Source organism: Nerophis lumbriciformis, linkage group LG08 (genome assembly GCF_033978685.3).
Source record: "Nerophis lumbriciformis linkage group LG08, RoL_Nlum_v2.1, whole genome shotgun sequence".
Taxonomy (NCBI): Eukaryota; Metazoa; Chordata; class Actinopteri; order Syngnathiformes; family Syngnathidae; genus Nerophis; species Nerophis lumbriciformis.
The window spans coordinates 16,351,907-16,367,774 of NC_084555.2; the positions used below are offsets into that span (position 1 = coordinate 16,351,907).

General features: G+C 40.2%; 3 protein-coding genes across 4 annotated transcripts in view; 1 reads left to right on the forward strand and 2 right to left on the reverse strand.

Moving 5' to 3' along the window:
* Nucleotides 1–733, reverse strand: part of itgb1bp1 (integrin beta 1 binding protein 1) — a 20,124-nt gene extending 19,391 nt beyond the window's left edge. The window contains exon 1 of the mRNA XM_061968346.2: nucleotides 486–733. The gene's annotated coding sequence lies outside the window, so the exon portion shown is untranslated. The remainder of the gene's footprint in view (nucleotides 1–485) is intronic.
* Nucleotides 283–12,233, forward strand: LOC133611501 (cleavage and polyadenylation specificity factor subunit 3). 2 transcript variants are annotated; one of them, XM_061968344.2, is made up of 18 exons: nucleotides 283–361; nucleotides 2,641–2,704; nucleotides 2,787–2,884; nucleotides 2,947–3,075; nucleotides 3,140–3,317; nucleotides 3,393–3,482; nucleotides 3,571–3,721; nucleotides 3,790–3,965; nucleotides 4,031–4,189; nucleotides 5,108–5,254; nucleotides 5,398–5,550; nucleotides 9,023–9,131; nucleotides 9,200–9,298; nucleotides 9,364–9,458; nucleotides 9,542–9,629; nucleotides 11,041–11,107; nucleotides 11,565–11,661; nucleotides 11,727–12,233. In XM_061968344.2, the coding sequence occupies exons 2-18, from the start codon at nucleotides 2,702–2,704 to the stop codon at nucleotides 11,862–11,864; spliced, it is 1,977 nt and encodes a 658-aa protein (XP_061824328.1). In that variant the 5' UTR covers nucleotides 283–361; nucleotides 2,641–2,701; the 3' UTR covers nucleotides 11,865–12,233. The 2 variants fall into 2 exon arrangements, with proteins under 2 accessions (XP_061824328.1, XP_061824327.1); XM_061968343.2 differs by lacking the exon at nucleotides 283–361 and adding an exon at nucleotides 826–994.
* Nucleotides 12,234–12,397: 164 nt separating this feature from the next.
* LOC133611503 (dnaJ homolog subfamily C member 30, mitochondrial-like) lies at nucleotides 12,398–15,411 on the reverse strand. The gene is made up of 2 exons (XM_061968345.2): nucleotides 14,434–15,411; nucleotides 12,398–14,358 (listed from the first exon to the last, which is right to left on the reverse strand). Exon 1 carries the CDS (start codon nucleotides 15,357–15,359, stop codon nucleotides 14,442–14,444), a length of 918 nt encoding a protein of 305 aa, XP_061824329.2. The 5' UTR covers nucleotides 15,360–15,411; the 3' UTR covers nucleotides 12,398–14,358; nucleotides 14,434–14,441.
* Between the last annotated feature and the right edge of the window lie 457 nt (nucleotides 15,412–15,868).

The following is a 15,868-nucleotide window of genomic DNA, read 5'->3' on the forward strand; positions in this document are numbered from 1 at the left end:
TCTCACGTACCCCTTGGCATACCTTCAAGTACCCCCAGGGGTACGCTTACCCCCATTTGAGAACCACTGCAGTAAGGTAATAACTTTGAATATTTATTTTTTTTTAATAAAAAAAATGAAAATAAAACGTTACGAAAATGTTGTAATCCAATATATTTCATGTTTAAAATGTGTATATGCATATAGTGTGATGGTTGCAGCTTCCTGGTTGATGAACATAAAGGCTGTTTTGCCCGGAGGTGGGCCAGGACTTACGTAGGTCACCTACGTGTTGCACCGTTGCAGTTAACTTATTCCAAACATTCACAAAAAATATTTCGAACACACGGACAAAGCCGTTATGATGACCATTTAAGCTCAGGTATCTAACTGTTAAAGCCATTCATCCTTCACCGCCCACGTCGTTTCAACGATCAAGTTGATCGGCGTCAACTTTACTAGCAGGAAAAAGGGAGTTTATAATAAGACAAAAGTGTCAGACATACCTGTTAGTGTACCGTTAACATTATTCGCTCTCACTACCTCAGACTGGGCGTTTGTTGGCTTTTATTTACGCTCAGTTTAGCTTCTCTCGTAGTTTCACTGCCTCCACCCGACACTTAAAGGGGACATACCACCTCGAGCTTACAATGCAGTATTTCTTCTGTTAATGTGACTTAAATTGAACGTCACATATATAATAAATGTATGGTTATGCATTGTAAAAACGTATTTACATTTTTTTTGTATTACATCCTGTTATTAAAACAACCAAAAACATTTGTCCCGGAACACATGTCATCGCCCCTTGGTTCTGACCGAGCGTATTTTGACGCCCAACCGGAAGTGTCCACTTTGCGAGAGACCGCCCACCCATTCATTACGGAAAACACTATGCTTTCATATTAATATTTGTGGGGTTTTATCCCTGGTTTCAGGTAGCTATGGCGACAAAACGCAAAGTGGAGATGGTTGTCCCGGCAGAGGAGAGTGACCAGCTCCACATTCGTCCGTTGTAAGCTGATATACGTCACAATATTGTAGTAAAATGGTAATATTTGTGAACTGAACGTTAGCTTAAATCAGGGGTGTCCAAGGCTAAGCTGCGTCCTCCGTGGGCTGCATACTGGCGGGAAATCGATGGACGCAAGGGGATACTTTAATATTTTTAAACATTTTTAAAATTTTGTAAAAAATATTAAAAATTGTTAATTTTAAGACAACACTTTTTTATTATTAGTAACATTTCCGACTTTTCTTTGTGCCTTCATTTTGTTTTTACTAGGCCTGTGGAAAATTAACAAGTTAACTAAAGTAAAATATTGCGTTAATCATGACAAGTGGATGCATATACATAGAATAATCACACAATTTATTTGGACCATAAATGCTCCTATACCTCAGTGTTTCTCAATTATTTTCAGTCGAGCCCGCCCCCCTCTCCGTCGTGATTATAAATAGTATGATTTGTAGTAAACCTCTGCAAAACATTGTATCAATCAATTTACTGTACAACAAAAAATAACTATTACCACTTTTTAGCCTGTAACAGCAGAGATTGAAAGTGCATCAATTTTGCCTGAAATAATAAAATAATCCATATTTAAACTTTACTTTTTTTTTGACAGACATGAACCATTTGATACTGAAAAAATACATTTAATTAACTCAATTAATTCAAATTGATCTGCAAAATTATTTCAGAGCATAATATATGGTGGAACAGGGGTTAGTGCATGTGCCTCACAATACGAAGGTCCTGAGTAGTCCTGAGTTCAATCCCGGCCTCGGGATCTTTCTGTGTGGAGTTTGCATGTTCTCCCCGTGACTGCGTGGTTTCCCTACGGGTACTCCGGCTTCCTCCCACCGCCAAAAACATGCACCTGGGGATAGGTTGATTAGCAACACTAAATTGGCCCTAGTGTGTGAATGTTTTCTGTCTATCTGTGTTGGCCCTGTGATGAGGTGGCGACTTGTCCAGGGTGTACTCCGCCTTCTGCCCGAATGCAGCTGAGATAGGCTCCAGCACCCCCCGCGACCCCAAAAGGGACAGGTGGTAGAAAATGGATGGATGGATATATAAAACACTTTACCCTACAAAACAAAAGTGAGTAAAACAATTTGTGCAGATTTTTTTTCATAAATAAAGTCAAGACGAATGGCTTAAATGAGCACGTTTTGTAGTGGACAGCTTTCGAAGCATGCTACTGAATAAAGTATGTCCCTTAGGTCACATGCTCTGGGCCCGCCCCACTATTTGAGAAAGGCTACTTTACCTTAACTGTTAATGGTTACCTGAAAGGTGGTGTATGTTGTTATACGGTCAGTGATCAGGTGGTGTGCTCGCTGGTAAATTTCACTTCAAAATAAATCCTGTTAACACTTTAGATAAAACTGTTACCAAGTGTTGTGCAAATGAATTATGTGCATTCAAGTAAAACGTTAAAAAAATATTCCTGGATGACATTCTGACAATAATATGTCTTCCCTTAAAATATGTGGTTAATCTGATGAAAACTATATTATTTGACAGCACTGGTGTTTGCATTTTATTTGTTAAATTTCGTTACTGCAATGAATGACAAAGACAACCTATGCCATACATAAATGGCCTCTAGAATGCAGTTCGGACACCCTAGTCTTACACTGTATTTTTCCCAGGGGTGCTGGACAGGAGGTTGGGAGGTCGTGTATTATACTGGAGTTCAAAGGAAGAAAAATTATGGTAAATAACAGTACAAAAGTACTCCAGCTATATAAATAGCGACTGTGTTTATGAGTGGATGAATATTTTTTGTATTTGGCAGCTGGATTGTGGCATCCATCCTGGTTTAGAGGGAATGGACGCCCTCCCCTATATAGACTTGATCGACCCGGCTGAGATTGATTTGCTGCTCATCAGCCAGTAAGTGTCCATCACACAAGTGGAACAAATACGTGACTAAATGTGCCTACTTTTCTGCCCAGTTTTCACCTTGATCACTGCGGAGCTCTGCCTTGGTTCCTCCAGAAGACCAGCTTCAAAGGAAGGACCTTCATGACCCACGCCACCAAGGCCATCTACCGCTGGCTGCTGTCGGACTATGTCAAAGTCAGGTAAGAAAGTGTTTGTTGAGTTTTAAATTGCAATTCGGCAATATGTCTTGTTTTTTTTCTGTAGCAACATTTCTGCAGACGACATGTTGTACACGGAGACAGACCTCGAGGAGAGCATGGATAAGATTGAGACCATTAACTTCCACGAGGTCAAGGAGGTGGCGGGAATTAAATTCTGGTGCTACCATGCTGGTCATGTGTTGGGAGCTGCCATGTTTATGATTGAAATAGCTGGCGTTAAGGTAACAGCTTCTACTGGATTTCTTTTTATTTGGTTATATACAATTGTTTTTAATAATGTGTTTGTATCTTGAAAGCTACTGTACACAGGAGACTTCTCTCGACAGGAAGACAGGCACCTCATGGCAGCTGAGATCCCCAGTGTCAAGCCAGACATTTTAATTATTGTACGCCACAAAAAGTTAAACATTTGCTCTGGAAATGTTTTTTTTTTTTTTTTTTTTACCTCTTAAGGTGACCAAAATGTGTCAACAGGAGTCAACGTACGGCACGCACATCCATGAGAAGCGGGAGGAGCGTGAGGCTCGCTTCTGTAACACCGTCCATGACATTGTCAACAGAGAGGGCCGCTGTTTGATCCCCGTGTTCGCTTTGGGACGAGCCCAGGAACTGCTGCTCATCCTGGGTGAGACATGGCATATTGGGGATTTGACAATAAACCCATAATTTCAAATCTATTATGCATCTTGATAGACGAGTACTGGCAGAACCACCCCGAGCTCCATGACATCCCCATCTATTACGCCTCATCCCTGGCCAAAAAGTGCATGGCTGTGTACCAGACCTACGTCAACGCCATGAACGACAAGATCCGCAAGGCCATCAACATAAACAACCCTTTTGTCTTCAAGCACATCAGTAACCTGAAGGTGGGGAGAACAAAGCATTACAGCCAAGCGGCGTGATCTATTTTACACGACTCCATCTCTTGCAGAGCATGGATCACTTTGATGACATCGGCCCCAGTGTGGTGATGGCGTCGCCTGGTATGATGCAGAGCGGCCTATCCAGGGAGCTCTTTGAAAGCTGGTGCACGGATAAAAGGAATGGAGTCATTATCGCTGGCTACTGTGTGGAGGGAACACTGGCCAAGGTCAGCTGGTGCATAAGTACAGTGTAATTACATCAAATATAATAGCTATACCCATAATTCAGCTTTTTTTTTAGGAAGAGCTATAATATCACTAGATAAAATGCAGACATGTTTGTTAGCTGGGTAAGCATGATGATGTAAGACTGGGGTGTCACATTTTTTTTCCATTGAGGGCCACATAGCAGTTATGGCTGCCCTCACAAGGCCGCTTGTAACAGTGAATAATATATAAATATAAATGTATAAGGATTATACATCTTAAATAATTGCCTATGCATTTGATTATTTTATATATTTTTATCTACGTACACTGTAAAGAAAAAAAAATTGATTTTATGGGGAAAAAACTTAGCAACTGAGCTGCCATTTTACTTTGAAAAATCTACGGTTGTGTTTACAGTGCCTTACTGTAAATGAAAAAACGGCAACACACGTTTTTACCACAAAATCTATTGTGATTTTTACAGTGTACAATTTGATGAATAACTTGCTTTGAAATCATGATTCAAGTAGATATTTAAGTGCCTATTTTTATTTTAACCAAAAAATGTTTGGAATGTATTATATTTTGTTGCATTATTCGATATTAAAGTTTAGAAGATATGCAATTGCATGCACTATATATATTTTTTCTTCTGTCAAAATGGAAAGAACAAATACATTTAGTAAGAAAATATAAAGTACTTTATTGACACATTATTTCCAGTCTTTTGCAGGCATGATGATTTTGACACGTGATAGAAAACAAATATATTCAAAATGGTACGACTATATAGCAGGTTGTGGCTGCATCTCTCCTGGTGCATTTGAGTGACCGGAAGAAAAGCTCCCCACTTACTAAAGCTGTAGACCCAGAGTATACAAAATGGCCAATAATATGCATGCAGCTTACTGTGGTGACTGTTATTTGTTGTGAAGCACATCATGTCTGAGCCGGAGGAGATCACCACCATGTCAGGACAGAAGCTCCTGCTGAAGATGTCGGTGGACTACATCTCCTTCTCGGCCCACACGGACTACCAGCAAACCAGCGAGTTCATCCGGGCCCTGAAACCTCCGCATGTGGTAGGAAGGAGGGGTTGAAATGTTTAATAGTTGCTTACCTTATTTAGCTACATAATAGGGGGCAACATTTTAGGGAAAACATCATTTTGGATGCTGTTCTTTCATTAGACCTTAATAGCTGTGCCTTGTGTCTCTGCCCTCAGATCTTGGTCCACGGCGAGCAGAACGAGATGGCTCGTCTGAAGGCGGCGTTGATCCGAGAGTACGAGGACAACGACCAGGTTCACATCGAAGTCCACAACCCTCGCAACACAGAATCCGTCACCCTCAACTTCAGAGGAGAGAAACTGGCCAAGGTAGATCGGACAGATTTCCTCATTGTTGATTACCCGTGTCTTAAATGGTGCCAAAAGGGAGTGCACTGCATGGCAGCAACCAGCAGATGTGCTGTTGGGTCTGCTTCAACCAGATGAGACCAAAGTTAGGCTACTGGCAGCATTATTTTAAGCATTTATTTATTTAAATTAGTACAGCATAGGGATGACGGAATCTTAATTGCAATACATCTTGAAGCTTCTTGCAAAAACGTATATCACGACATATTGGTATATAAATGTTAAAATAACCATTTTAAAACGGGTCACAAAGGCTCTTAATTTAGCTGCTGATGTATAGGATGATTGGCAACACTAAATTGGCCCTAGTGTGTGGATGTGAGTGTGAATGTTGTCTGTCTATCTGTGTTGGCCCTGCGATGAGGTGGCGACTTGTCCAGGGTGTACCCCGCCTTCCGCCCGATTGTAGCTGAGATAGGCTCCAGCGCCCCCCGCGACCCCAAAGGGAATAAGCGGTAGAAAATGGATGGATGGATAGGAAAGGATAGGCGGTAACATATTGTGTCATTTTTGGTTGTATTATTTTCTCAAAACTATTATGAATCTACCTGTTAATATCTGCTTCCCTTTCGTGTAATGTGGCTACAGCTACACTTCTGTTAAAAAACAATAACCACTTATTTTTCCGTTGTTTTATACTTTTTAGTTTTGGGCGATATTACAAATTTGTGTATCGAACTGCTACCAAAAAGTTACAAGGGCAGTAATGGTCATACCCAATTTCATTCTTAAAGTATTCATAATCCTGAAAGGATGATTACATTTTGATCTCAACTCATTTCCTGAGTTTGTAAACAAAACAATTTTTTTGACAGTAACACATTTTTATCTAATCACTGGAGTATCTACCATTAACTGATATTATACCTGGTATTATTACTGTTTATATTTGAATTGATCCACCCATCTCCGTTTGTTTTAAAGAGCTCCATTTTAGCGATAAGCTCTGCTTTTTTGTATCCTGCCACAGTGTATAGTGTAGCATGTTTGGCTATTCTTTGTGGGGTGCCAAATGTAAAATTTCAATCACACTTTTCTAGCAGATATATATCTCAGATTTAACTTACTTTCCTCAGATTTAACTCACTTTTCTCAGATTTAGCTTATTTTCATCACATTTAAGTTTACATGAAATGTTAACTCTAAATATTATATCCAAATGTTAAATCCACACCTAAATCTTAAAGGGGAACTTCGCTTTTTCTGGAATTTTGCCTATCGTTCACAATTATTATGAAAGGCATGACGACAGATGGATTAAAAAAAAAAAAAAGCCTTCTAAATATTAAAAAATAAAAAAAGTCATCTTACAGCAGAGCCAATGGGCGCTCCACTATTCTGCCCATAAAATCCGATAAATACCCATTCAAAATGCGCCAACAATATCTGCTAGAAAAGTGTGGCTGAACTTTTTAAATTAGGCACCCCATAATTCCTTGCTTCTAGTCTTCCAGTAAAAATAGAGGCGAGGATTAGTGATTTGGAAGCTGCACTGTGGAGGGACATTAGCCGCTAGCGTGCAAGCGAAGATTCTACGTTGCGTTAATGATGCCTTTTGTTTGCTTGTCGCGGTCAATTTTGCAGGACACAGCCAGAATGTGTCAACAGGCATTATCACGAATTGGTGATATTATTGAAAGCTTAATGGCCAGCCAAATTCATAGCATTTCTTTCGCATATTGTGCAACCGGAGTACAGCATTAAAACAGGAATTCGGAACAGGCAGATGTTAAACTTATTGGGCAAATTCTCTTAGCAAGTAATTCAAAAAAATCTGTATATATTTTTAGTTTCATGTTGACATAATTAGTAGTTTTTCTTTTTTAACACCAGCATGAACTTTAGCTTTACGGACGCTAAGTCTGCTGTGTGTCATGTGTGTCATCTCCCACATCTTGGCCTGATGTGGGATCTGAGTCGGCTCAGATGTTGTTGTGGCTTGTGCAGCTCTTTGGGCACTTGTGATTAAGGGCTGTATAATTAAACTTTGATTGATTGATGATGTTAAAGATGTCTACCAGTACACATGGTGGTATTTGATGTAATTACAACCATAAATGGCATCACCTGTTTCAGTGTTGCCAAGTCTGCTAATTAAGCAACCTTGGGCTTGTTTTTTATTTTCAAAGCCACCTGCAAATCTAGTGAGTCGTGCTTTGCGTTTTTTTCAAGCTTGTCTTTCAACAAGTCGTAGCTTAATTGGGCCTTTTCTTTTTTTTTCTTCTGTGCAGCAGGTAATTTCTCGTTTCTTCACCTACATTTCCGTCTTATCATCCCTGCCTCGTACGTCGACAAGGCACACCCCCAAACACAGTCACTATGCATGTACAGTAGAGATGGATTTATGGCTCTTTGAAAGAACAGCCATTCAGAAAACTGGATTATTATATTTGTATGTTTTAAAAGTAAACTGGCGGTAACTCGTTTTTAATAATGGAAACAATCACTGGCTGCAGTTAGATTGGATACAAATATTTTAAATGAAATAGTACATCATGTACATGTGTATACCAATATATTATTTTTGACATTCATTTGGCTTGTAATTCATTATAAACATTCCATTAAGTGGTACAATATTGGCATCTGTGAAAGTGATATCACTATTTTGAATTTTTCCACATCTAAAAAAAGACTGTGGCACAATAAAAACTATGTACATTTACTTAAAAAATATATATGTATACGATTGATATAAATACAGCTAGAATGAAGAAAAGACGACATACCAGTGCACATTTGTCTTGGATTAGGCCAGTGGTTCTTAATTATTAATCATGCCCTCCCTAATGTTAATTTTTTTTCTGTATGCATTAAGATAGTTCTTTACTAACACTAAAGATGCTATTACGCCATTGCCTCTCACACCCACTTTCCCCGCCCCACTATTTGAGAAGCACTGCATTAAACGGGCTGTTTGGAACTTGCTCAGTTAAATTTTTCTAGGGGAATTTTTTCCTGCCCCACCCTGAAGTGCATGTTTATTTATTTATCGATCTGTATGTGTAAAGATATACGTTATTGCCTCTCACGCCCCCCAGGGTGTACCTGCCCCACTATTTGAGAAGCATTGGATTTGGCTAATAGACACGTTTCACAGTCCCAAAACCCAATTAGACTAATTAATGAGCTAAAACAGCCACTTAGGTAACTTTCATAGTCATACATAAATTAGGGTTTTAAAATCTCAAGTTATTCAAATAATTTCAGTTTTTTTAAATGCATTATCTCAACTGTGTTTGTAATATTACTGTTGCGAAATAAAAGTATCTCGATATTTCACAACGTGGTTTGCCTTTCGGGTTTCTTTTCATAGTGCTGATTGCTTTTTTCTCTCTTGCGAGATCTGGCAACACTGACCTGTTTATGTTCTTCTATGTTTGAACTGATAAGCCCTCAAATGCCTAACCAGACCTTCTGCTCCTGTGCTCAGGTGATGGGTTCTCTGGCGGACCAGAAGTGTGTTCAGGGTCAAAGGGTATCAGGCATCCTGGTGAAGAAGAACTTCAACTATCACATCCTCAATCCCTCGGACCTTTCAAGTCAGTCACGTTAGTCCAGAAATCAGTGTGAATGTATTGAGATACTCACCACATTGGTGTTTTTGTAGTGTATACAGAGCTGTCCATGAGCACAGTGAAACAGACACAGGCAATCCCCTTCACCGGACCTTACTCACTGCTCGTCTGCCACCTGAGGAACCTCACAGGTGAACCTTCATACACTTGCTCCTTTGTACAGATCAAACTTAGCTTTGAGTTTTCTCTCCATCAGGCGACGTGGAGGAGCTCGATGGAACCGAGAAGAAAACCTTGAGGGTTTTCCAAAGCATCACACTGATCCACGAGGCGGGCGTGGTTCTGCTGGAGGTGAGTACTATGGTACTATGTAAAATATATTGGGATGTTCTGTTGCTTCCACAGCAGTTTTACAACTTCTTTGTATATTTCAGTGGCTTGCTAACCCTCTCAACGACATGTACGCCGACGCTGTAACCACTGTGGTGTTGGAAGTCCAGTCCAATCCAAAAGCTCACAAAGGTCATTATCAGTATCACTTTTCTTGTTGTCATCAGGTAGCAATTGGAGGATGCTTAGTTGGGTAGATTGTGGTCATCTACAACCATGCATTTATAGCTCTGACACCACTTAACAAACCCATATAATATTTACACTTTTACTTATTCTGCGTCAAGTGTTAACACAAACCAAAATACACCTGAAGGACAGCATTTAGTGTTTCTGCACTTGTGCTTTATTATTACCAGTGGTTAACCTATGTTTACACGAGTATGACAATTTAAATGTTACGACATTCTGAAGGGTTTCTTCTTTGTCACTTCACTTTGACCCCGGAACTAACTTCCCCCATAATTTTCTGTGAATTGTTTCTAAAAATTTGGGATGTCCCGATCGATCGCCATTTTCCATGTAAAAGTATGTCATGGCCGTTGCCGATTACGAACGCTGATACCCTTTGGCTGACACTGTATTTATTTTTAGTCCCCTCGCTGACAAGCTAGCATTTCAATACAGTGTGTAGTCGCTCACCTAAGGTAATAATAATCAGCTCCATTGTAGCAGATAAACTGCATTTCTTAGTATTTTAAGTATCAAGTTGGAGGACGATGCTATCTATACATGTTGTTATACACCGAGATCAAGCTAGGAGCAGACACGCTAATACATAAGGTAGCCTGAAACAACACAATGAATAAGTGCTTAGTAACGTTTAAGTGTAGATGAAACCATGTTGCAGCAGAAATTAAGCAGTTATTAACAAGAAAATAACAAGTAGAATAATATGAGTCAAGAGAGAGAATAATATAACAACTGTTGGTGTATCTGCATTGTCGCAGTCAGGACATGACACGTAAGAGGAGGACGAATCAACCCGTAATTTAGTGGTGTCGATACCAAAGGTAGTATCAGTATGTGATCGCGATTAGATTCGAGTATTAACAAATTGAGGGAATAACTCCTTGGCACAAGACTACTTTAATAATCTCGCCACACCTAGAGTGTGTGTGTGACAATCATTGGTACTTTAACTTTTAACTTTAAGAGCAAAAACCAAAGGGTTTATACGCGTAATAGTAAGTTGTTTTACGTTTGTTTAGCATTTACTTTGTGTTGATCAAACAATTGTACATAATAAAATAAAAATGTGTTAAAATCGCAAAAAAATTTATAATGCTCACCATCAATCCATAACATATTTTTGCAGTCAATACATGTAATCGGTATCTGTATTAGTATCGGCCAATCTCACTCATGGATGATCGGTATCGATAGCATAAAACCCTGATTGGAACATCAGTACTAAAAATTCCAACAAATCAAATGTTAACCAGTTTCCTAAAAAGTGACTGCGTTCATCTCTAAAGGTTTCACTGATTATTCCACTAAAGATGACTTCAGGTGCTGACTCTTAGATGTGTTTTTTCAACAGTCATGGAGACCCAGACTTCTACTCTGGACATGGATACCTTCCAAAATAGACTGGAAATCATGTTACAGTAAGTCAGTCCTTCTCAAATAGTAGGGTGGGCCCCCCTGGGGGGCGCGTGTGACCTCGGAGAACATGCTTTTTATTCTCCGTACCAGAATATGACTGGTTGTAACCATGATGGGAGATGAGAAAAGGCTGGTGTTGTTTCCTTTAATGTTAATAAACTAACAATGTTATGCAGAGGTATAGTTATAATGATTTTATTGACAAACTATAATATTTTTAGTCACAGTGGAGAGTCGGGGGCCGTGAAATATTTTCTTCTTCCTAGGGGGGCGTAACAGAGAATCATTGAGAAGCTTTGCAGTAAGTGGTTTAATGCCTCCTGCTTATAGAAGATATTTGACTCAGTTTTGCTGTAGTAGAGCACTCCTGTCATATTAAGGAGCTTTAAGACTTTTGCATTATTTACATCTAGCATTTAGTGATGTACACTAAGTATATTGTCCTTTTTGCGTCGTAAGGGACATGTTTGGACAGGACTACGTGGACATCAGCGATGATAAAAACTTCTCTGTGACAGTTGATGGGAAGACGGTGCTCATTTGCTTGGAAACAAGGGTAAGTTTTTGTTCGACCTTACAGTCTGTGGACATTCTCACGGTTTTAAATCTCCCTTCAACCAGTCTGTGTGCTACGAGGACGACACCATAGAGGACGACTCCCTGAGAGAGATGGTGGAGTTGGCGGTGCAGCGCCTCTTTGACGCCCTGAACCCCATCACGTCAGAGCATGGGCGAAGTTGCGCTCAAACTACTACTTAAGACACATACTTTAATGGTTTCAATTTTAGTGTGATAGTTTGTATTGGTGTTATATGGATTAGTTTAGTGTTTTACCTGCACGCACTTGAATGTATTTATTTATTAACGTAATGTGTAGTTTAACTAATGTGCACTGATATGATTTAACTTGTGAACTGTGAATTTCTAATTGCACTTAATGTTCAATGTCAACAGGAAAAAAAAAACATGTTTTGTTAGTGATTTAAATGAATGTTTTCCTCATAAACTAGAGCCAGGACACGTCCAAACATTTCACAGTGCTTTTTCCAAGCACAGCATATTTATTACTTAACATATCTGGATGATACACATTGATTTTTCCAAAATAAAAGGCACAATAGTCCAGATCTTTGCATTTCCCCTCAACTGACTAAGTGTTTATACATTTTCTAATAATAAATATGACATGACTTACTATAAGTCAATGAAGATAAAACTGTCGGACAGAAGCAGCACCTAAAATGTGAAGAAGAAAAAAAAATTCCGCCAGACTAACTGAATACAACAAAATTATACAGACATGCGTTATTAGGCCTGGGCCAATAACACATTTTGCTGCTAAATCATATTGTCAGCAATGTTTTGGTGACAATTTAAGCACCAATGCAATCATAATGTTTAATAATGATGCAAGTAACCCTTTCAAACACAATAAACTTCAATTTTACAGTAGTATTGGAAGGTCAAAAACTTTTGAGTATCCTAAATAATAGGGGTGTAAAGACTCGTTTTAACGATTTAATTCAATATCTTTGGTTGCCAATACGATTTAGGGACAATCTCTTTTCTTTTTTTTTTATATTTAGAACGATTGAATCCGAAACAATTCAGTGAGTTGAAATCGATTCAGTTATTTTTTAGCAACAACAAAAAAAATCAAACAGTTTGACTGTGAAATATATACTGGACACTGCAGGTGAATCTTCCTATATCAATGTTATTTCTTGTCAAGGAATTAAATATAAATGAGTCATAGATACAAACAAGCAAGTAAACAATTAATGGTCAATGTATTGACATCTTATTTAAATAAAGTGCAACTAACACTTTAGGTTGAATTAAGAGGAACCCTTTTCTGCTCTCATTTTCAATAGTCAAGCAAAATTCAATAAAAGTACAGTTAACAGCATTATAACAGTAGATCTACCTGCCAAATAAAGTTCTCCGCCCTGGCGTTGTGGAGGACGGACAGCGTCACAGGTGTGCGAAAGCATTTATGCCCTATCATCCCTTGATGATAGGGCTTGTACTCATAACTTTCTGATGAAATAACTTTCCCCTGGCTGTTAGTTGTTGTCAATTCATGTTGTGTTCCAGAAGTCGGTGCTGGTCCGCAGTCACTTCCGTTTTGTCTGTCGCGTCTTTTGTGGCTTATAAAGTAAACTTGTGGCTTTACGTTATTTTATTGATTTGTGGCCTTTGCAATCGTTTTGTAGCTGAGAGTTTTTTGTGTTTCGTAGTTGATATTGTGTTGTGGGTTTTGCATTTGTTGTGACCTTTCTCGACCACTATTTTTGTTTTGATGACGTCACAGACGGGGAAATAGATTAAATGTTAAACGTCCCTATTTATAGAAATGCTAAACTTCATACAAAGTCTGCCGTTGTTCAATTCAGTGTTTTCCTTTTTCTGGTATCGAATCCCTTTTAAAATTATTTTGGATTAATACCGATCTTCCGGAAGGCAAACTTGCCAAGCACAGATCAATATACCGTACTTGAAATTGAGGAATTTAAACCGATCAATCGTTACACCCCTATTAAACAAGTAAACAAATAATAAAAATAAAACTCAATTTCTGTTGGAAAAAAACTTCACTTAAATAAATATTGAACATCTTGAAGTGCAGTTAAAATGTTCCACATTTGGGAAAAAACGGGCCATTGTTTTTGTTTTTTGGCATCGCTTTCTGACAAATTCGGCATACTGGCTAGTTTGTCCGTGTTGACGGGCTAAACTTGCTCTTTCATTTAGAAGCCAGAATATTCTCAATGCAATCATCGATTTTTCTCCCCAAATTGTGTTAGCCAATGGCTGGGCGAGAAGCACCATAAGGTAACAGTCTCACTGCCGCTGACAGAGACAAAGATTGTAGATGACTGGCATGAGGGTTCACTCCGTTCATTTAATTCTGCTGTGGAACAAACACGCTCGGGTGCACAGAGTGAAACCTCTTGCACCCTGCGAGAGACGGGAGAAAACAAACATGGCCTATCAACGCTAAATTGTCAGGAACTACATCCAGTATGTACTAGAATATCTATTGAGTGAATCCATCCATCCATCCATTTTCTACCGCTTATTCCCTTTTGGGGTCGCGGGGGACGCTGGAGCCTATCTCAGCCACAATCGGGCGGAAGGCGGGGTACACCCTGGACAAGTCGCCACCTCATCGCAGGGCCAACACGAAGCCGGAATCATAGAATCATAATGGTACCATCACATCCTTATCCTCCGTCAACCCAGAGGTAGTCTGCAGACAGAATCAAACACATCTTGGCGGAGTGACATTTAGAAGTAAGTATTTTAGGTAAATGTGACAGGTTACCCAAAATGTTACTTTAACGTGACAACGAGACACACCGCCACCACGAGCATCACGACTATGCCTAGTTCATTAAAGCCTTCCTTGTTCCTTTCAGTCATCGACTCCTGTTTCTGCCTCAGAATGTCCTTTTCTCGCTTTCGGTTGTCTTTTTCTCTTTGCAGCTGCTCGCCGTAGTGACTGCGGAGGAATTTGTCGAAGTCGAACATGCCGCCGCCGCCGCCGGGCGCCACCACTGACCGCCGCCTGTCGCCCTGCGCCGGGGTCGAGCTCCCACTCGTGTCCTTCGCAGAGGGTCTGGAAGAGCCGGTTAAATCGAGCTGGCTCAGCAGGCCGCGGTCGTACTTCTTCCGCAGGGCCTTGTTTCCCAGCACGGTGTAGGCCTCGCTGATTTCCGAGAATCGAACAGTGGCCGAGTCGCAACCGGCGTTTCTGTCCGGGTGATAGACGAAGGACTGTTTATAGTAGGCGGTTTTAATCTGCGCATGCGTGGCGCCGGGTGCTACCTCCAGGATGTCATAGTAACCTGTTTTGCTTCTATAAAGCGGCTCCCCTTGACCGCCATTACCGCTGTAAGTCCTGATGAGCGTCACGCAGCCCCGGCGTGTCCTTGGCGCGGGGAAAGACACAGGATACTCCCGTCGTCCAAGCCAGAGAGAACCATGTCGGTTGCTATAAATGACGTCACGCCCATTGACGTCATGGCCAACACAAACCGGTGTTGTGAAAGTGTCTCGCGAAACTGTCGAGCCACCGGCTTCAAATGTGTTGACACGTTTATAATCCACGAATAAAGCCACGCTAGATAATGAAAATGAACGTTCCGTGCCCTTCCCTTCCTTTCCAATAGGTTTCAACCGGGAACAGTCCCGTAGTTTGGCTGACTTATTCAAAGTGCCCCTTCCAACACGAAGTATGCTTTCCGCCATCTTTGCCCGGTGCAAATAAGGAAGTGGATGTTCGACAGGAAGTGGATGTTCGCGGGTTAGTGTAGCTTTTTCTTTACGGCGACCTCCAGTGGCAAATGTGACAACGTGAAGGTAAAAACTTTCCTTTTTAAAACTCTTTAAACTTGTCCAGGGTGTACACCGCCTTCCGACCGTGTGCAGCGGGGATAGACTCCAGCACTCCCCGCTACCTCGAGAGGGACAAGCGGTAGAAAAATGGATTGGTGGATACTATGTACAGCAGTTATTGATGTTTTTTTTGGGGGGGGGGGGGAAGTCTTAGACTATGTCCACACGAACACGGAGAGTTTCAAAAACACATATTTGGGGTTAAAACTAGGGATGTCCGATAATGTCTTTTTTGCCGATATCCCGATATTGTCAAACTCTTCATTACCGATACCAATACCAACCGATACCGACATATACAGTCGTGGAATTAACACATTATTATGCTTAATTTGGACAACCAGGTATGGATAAGATAAATA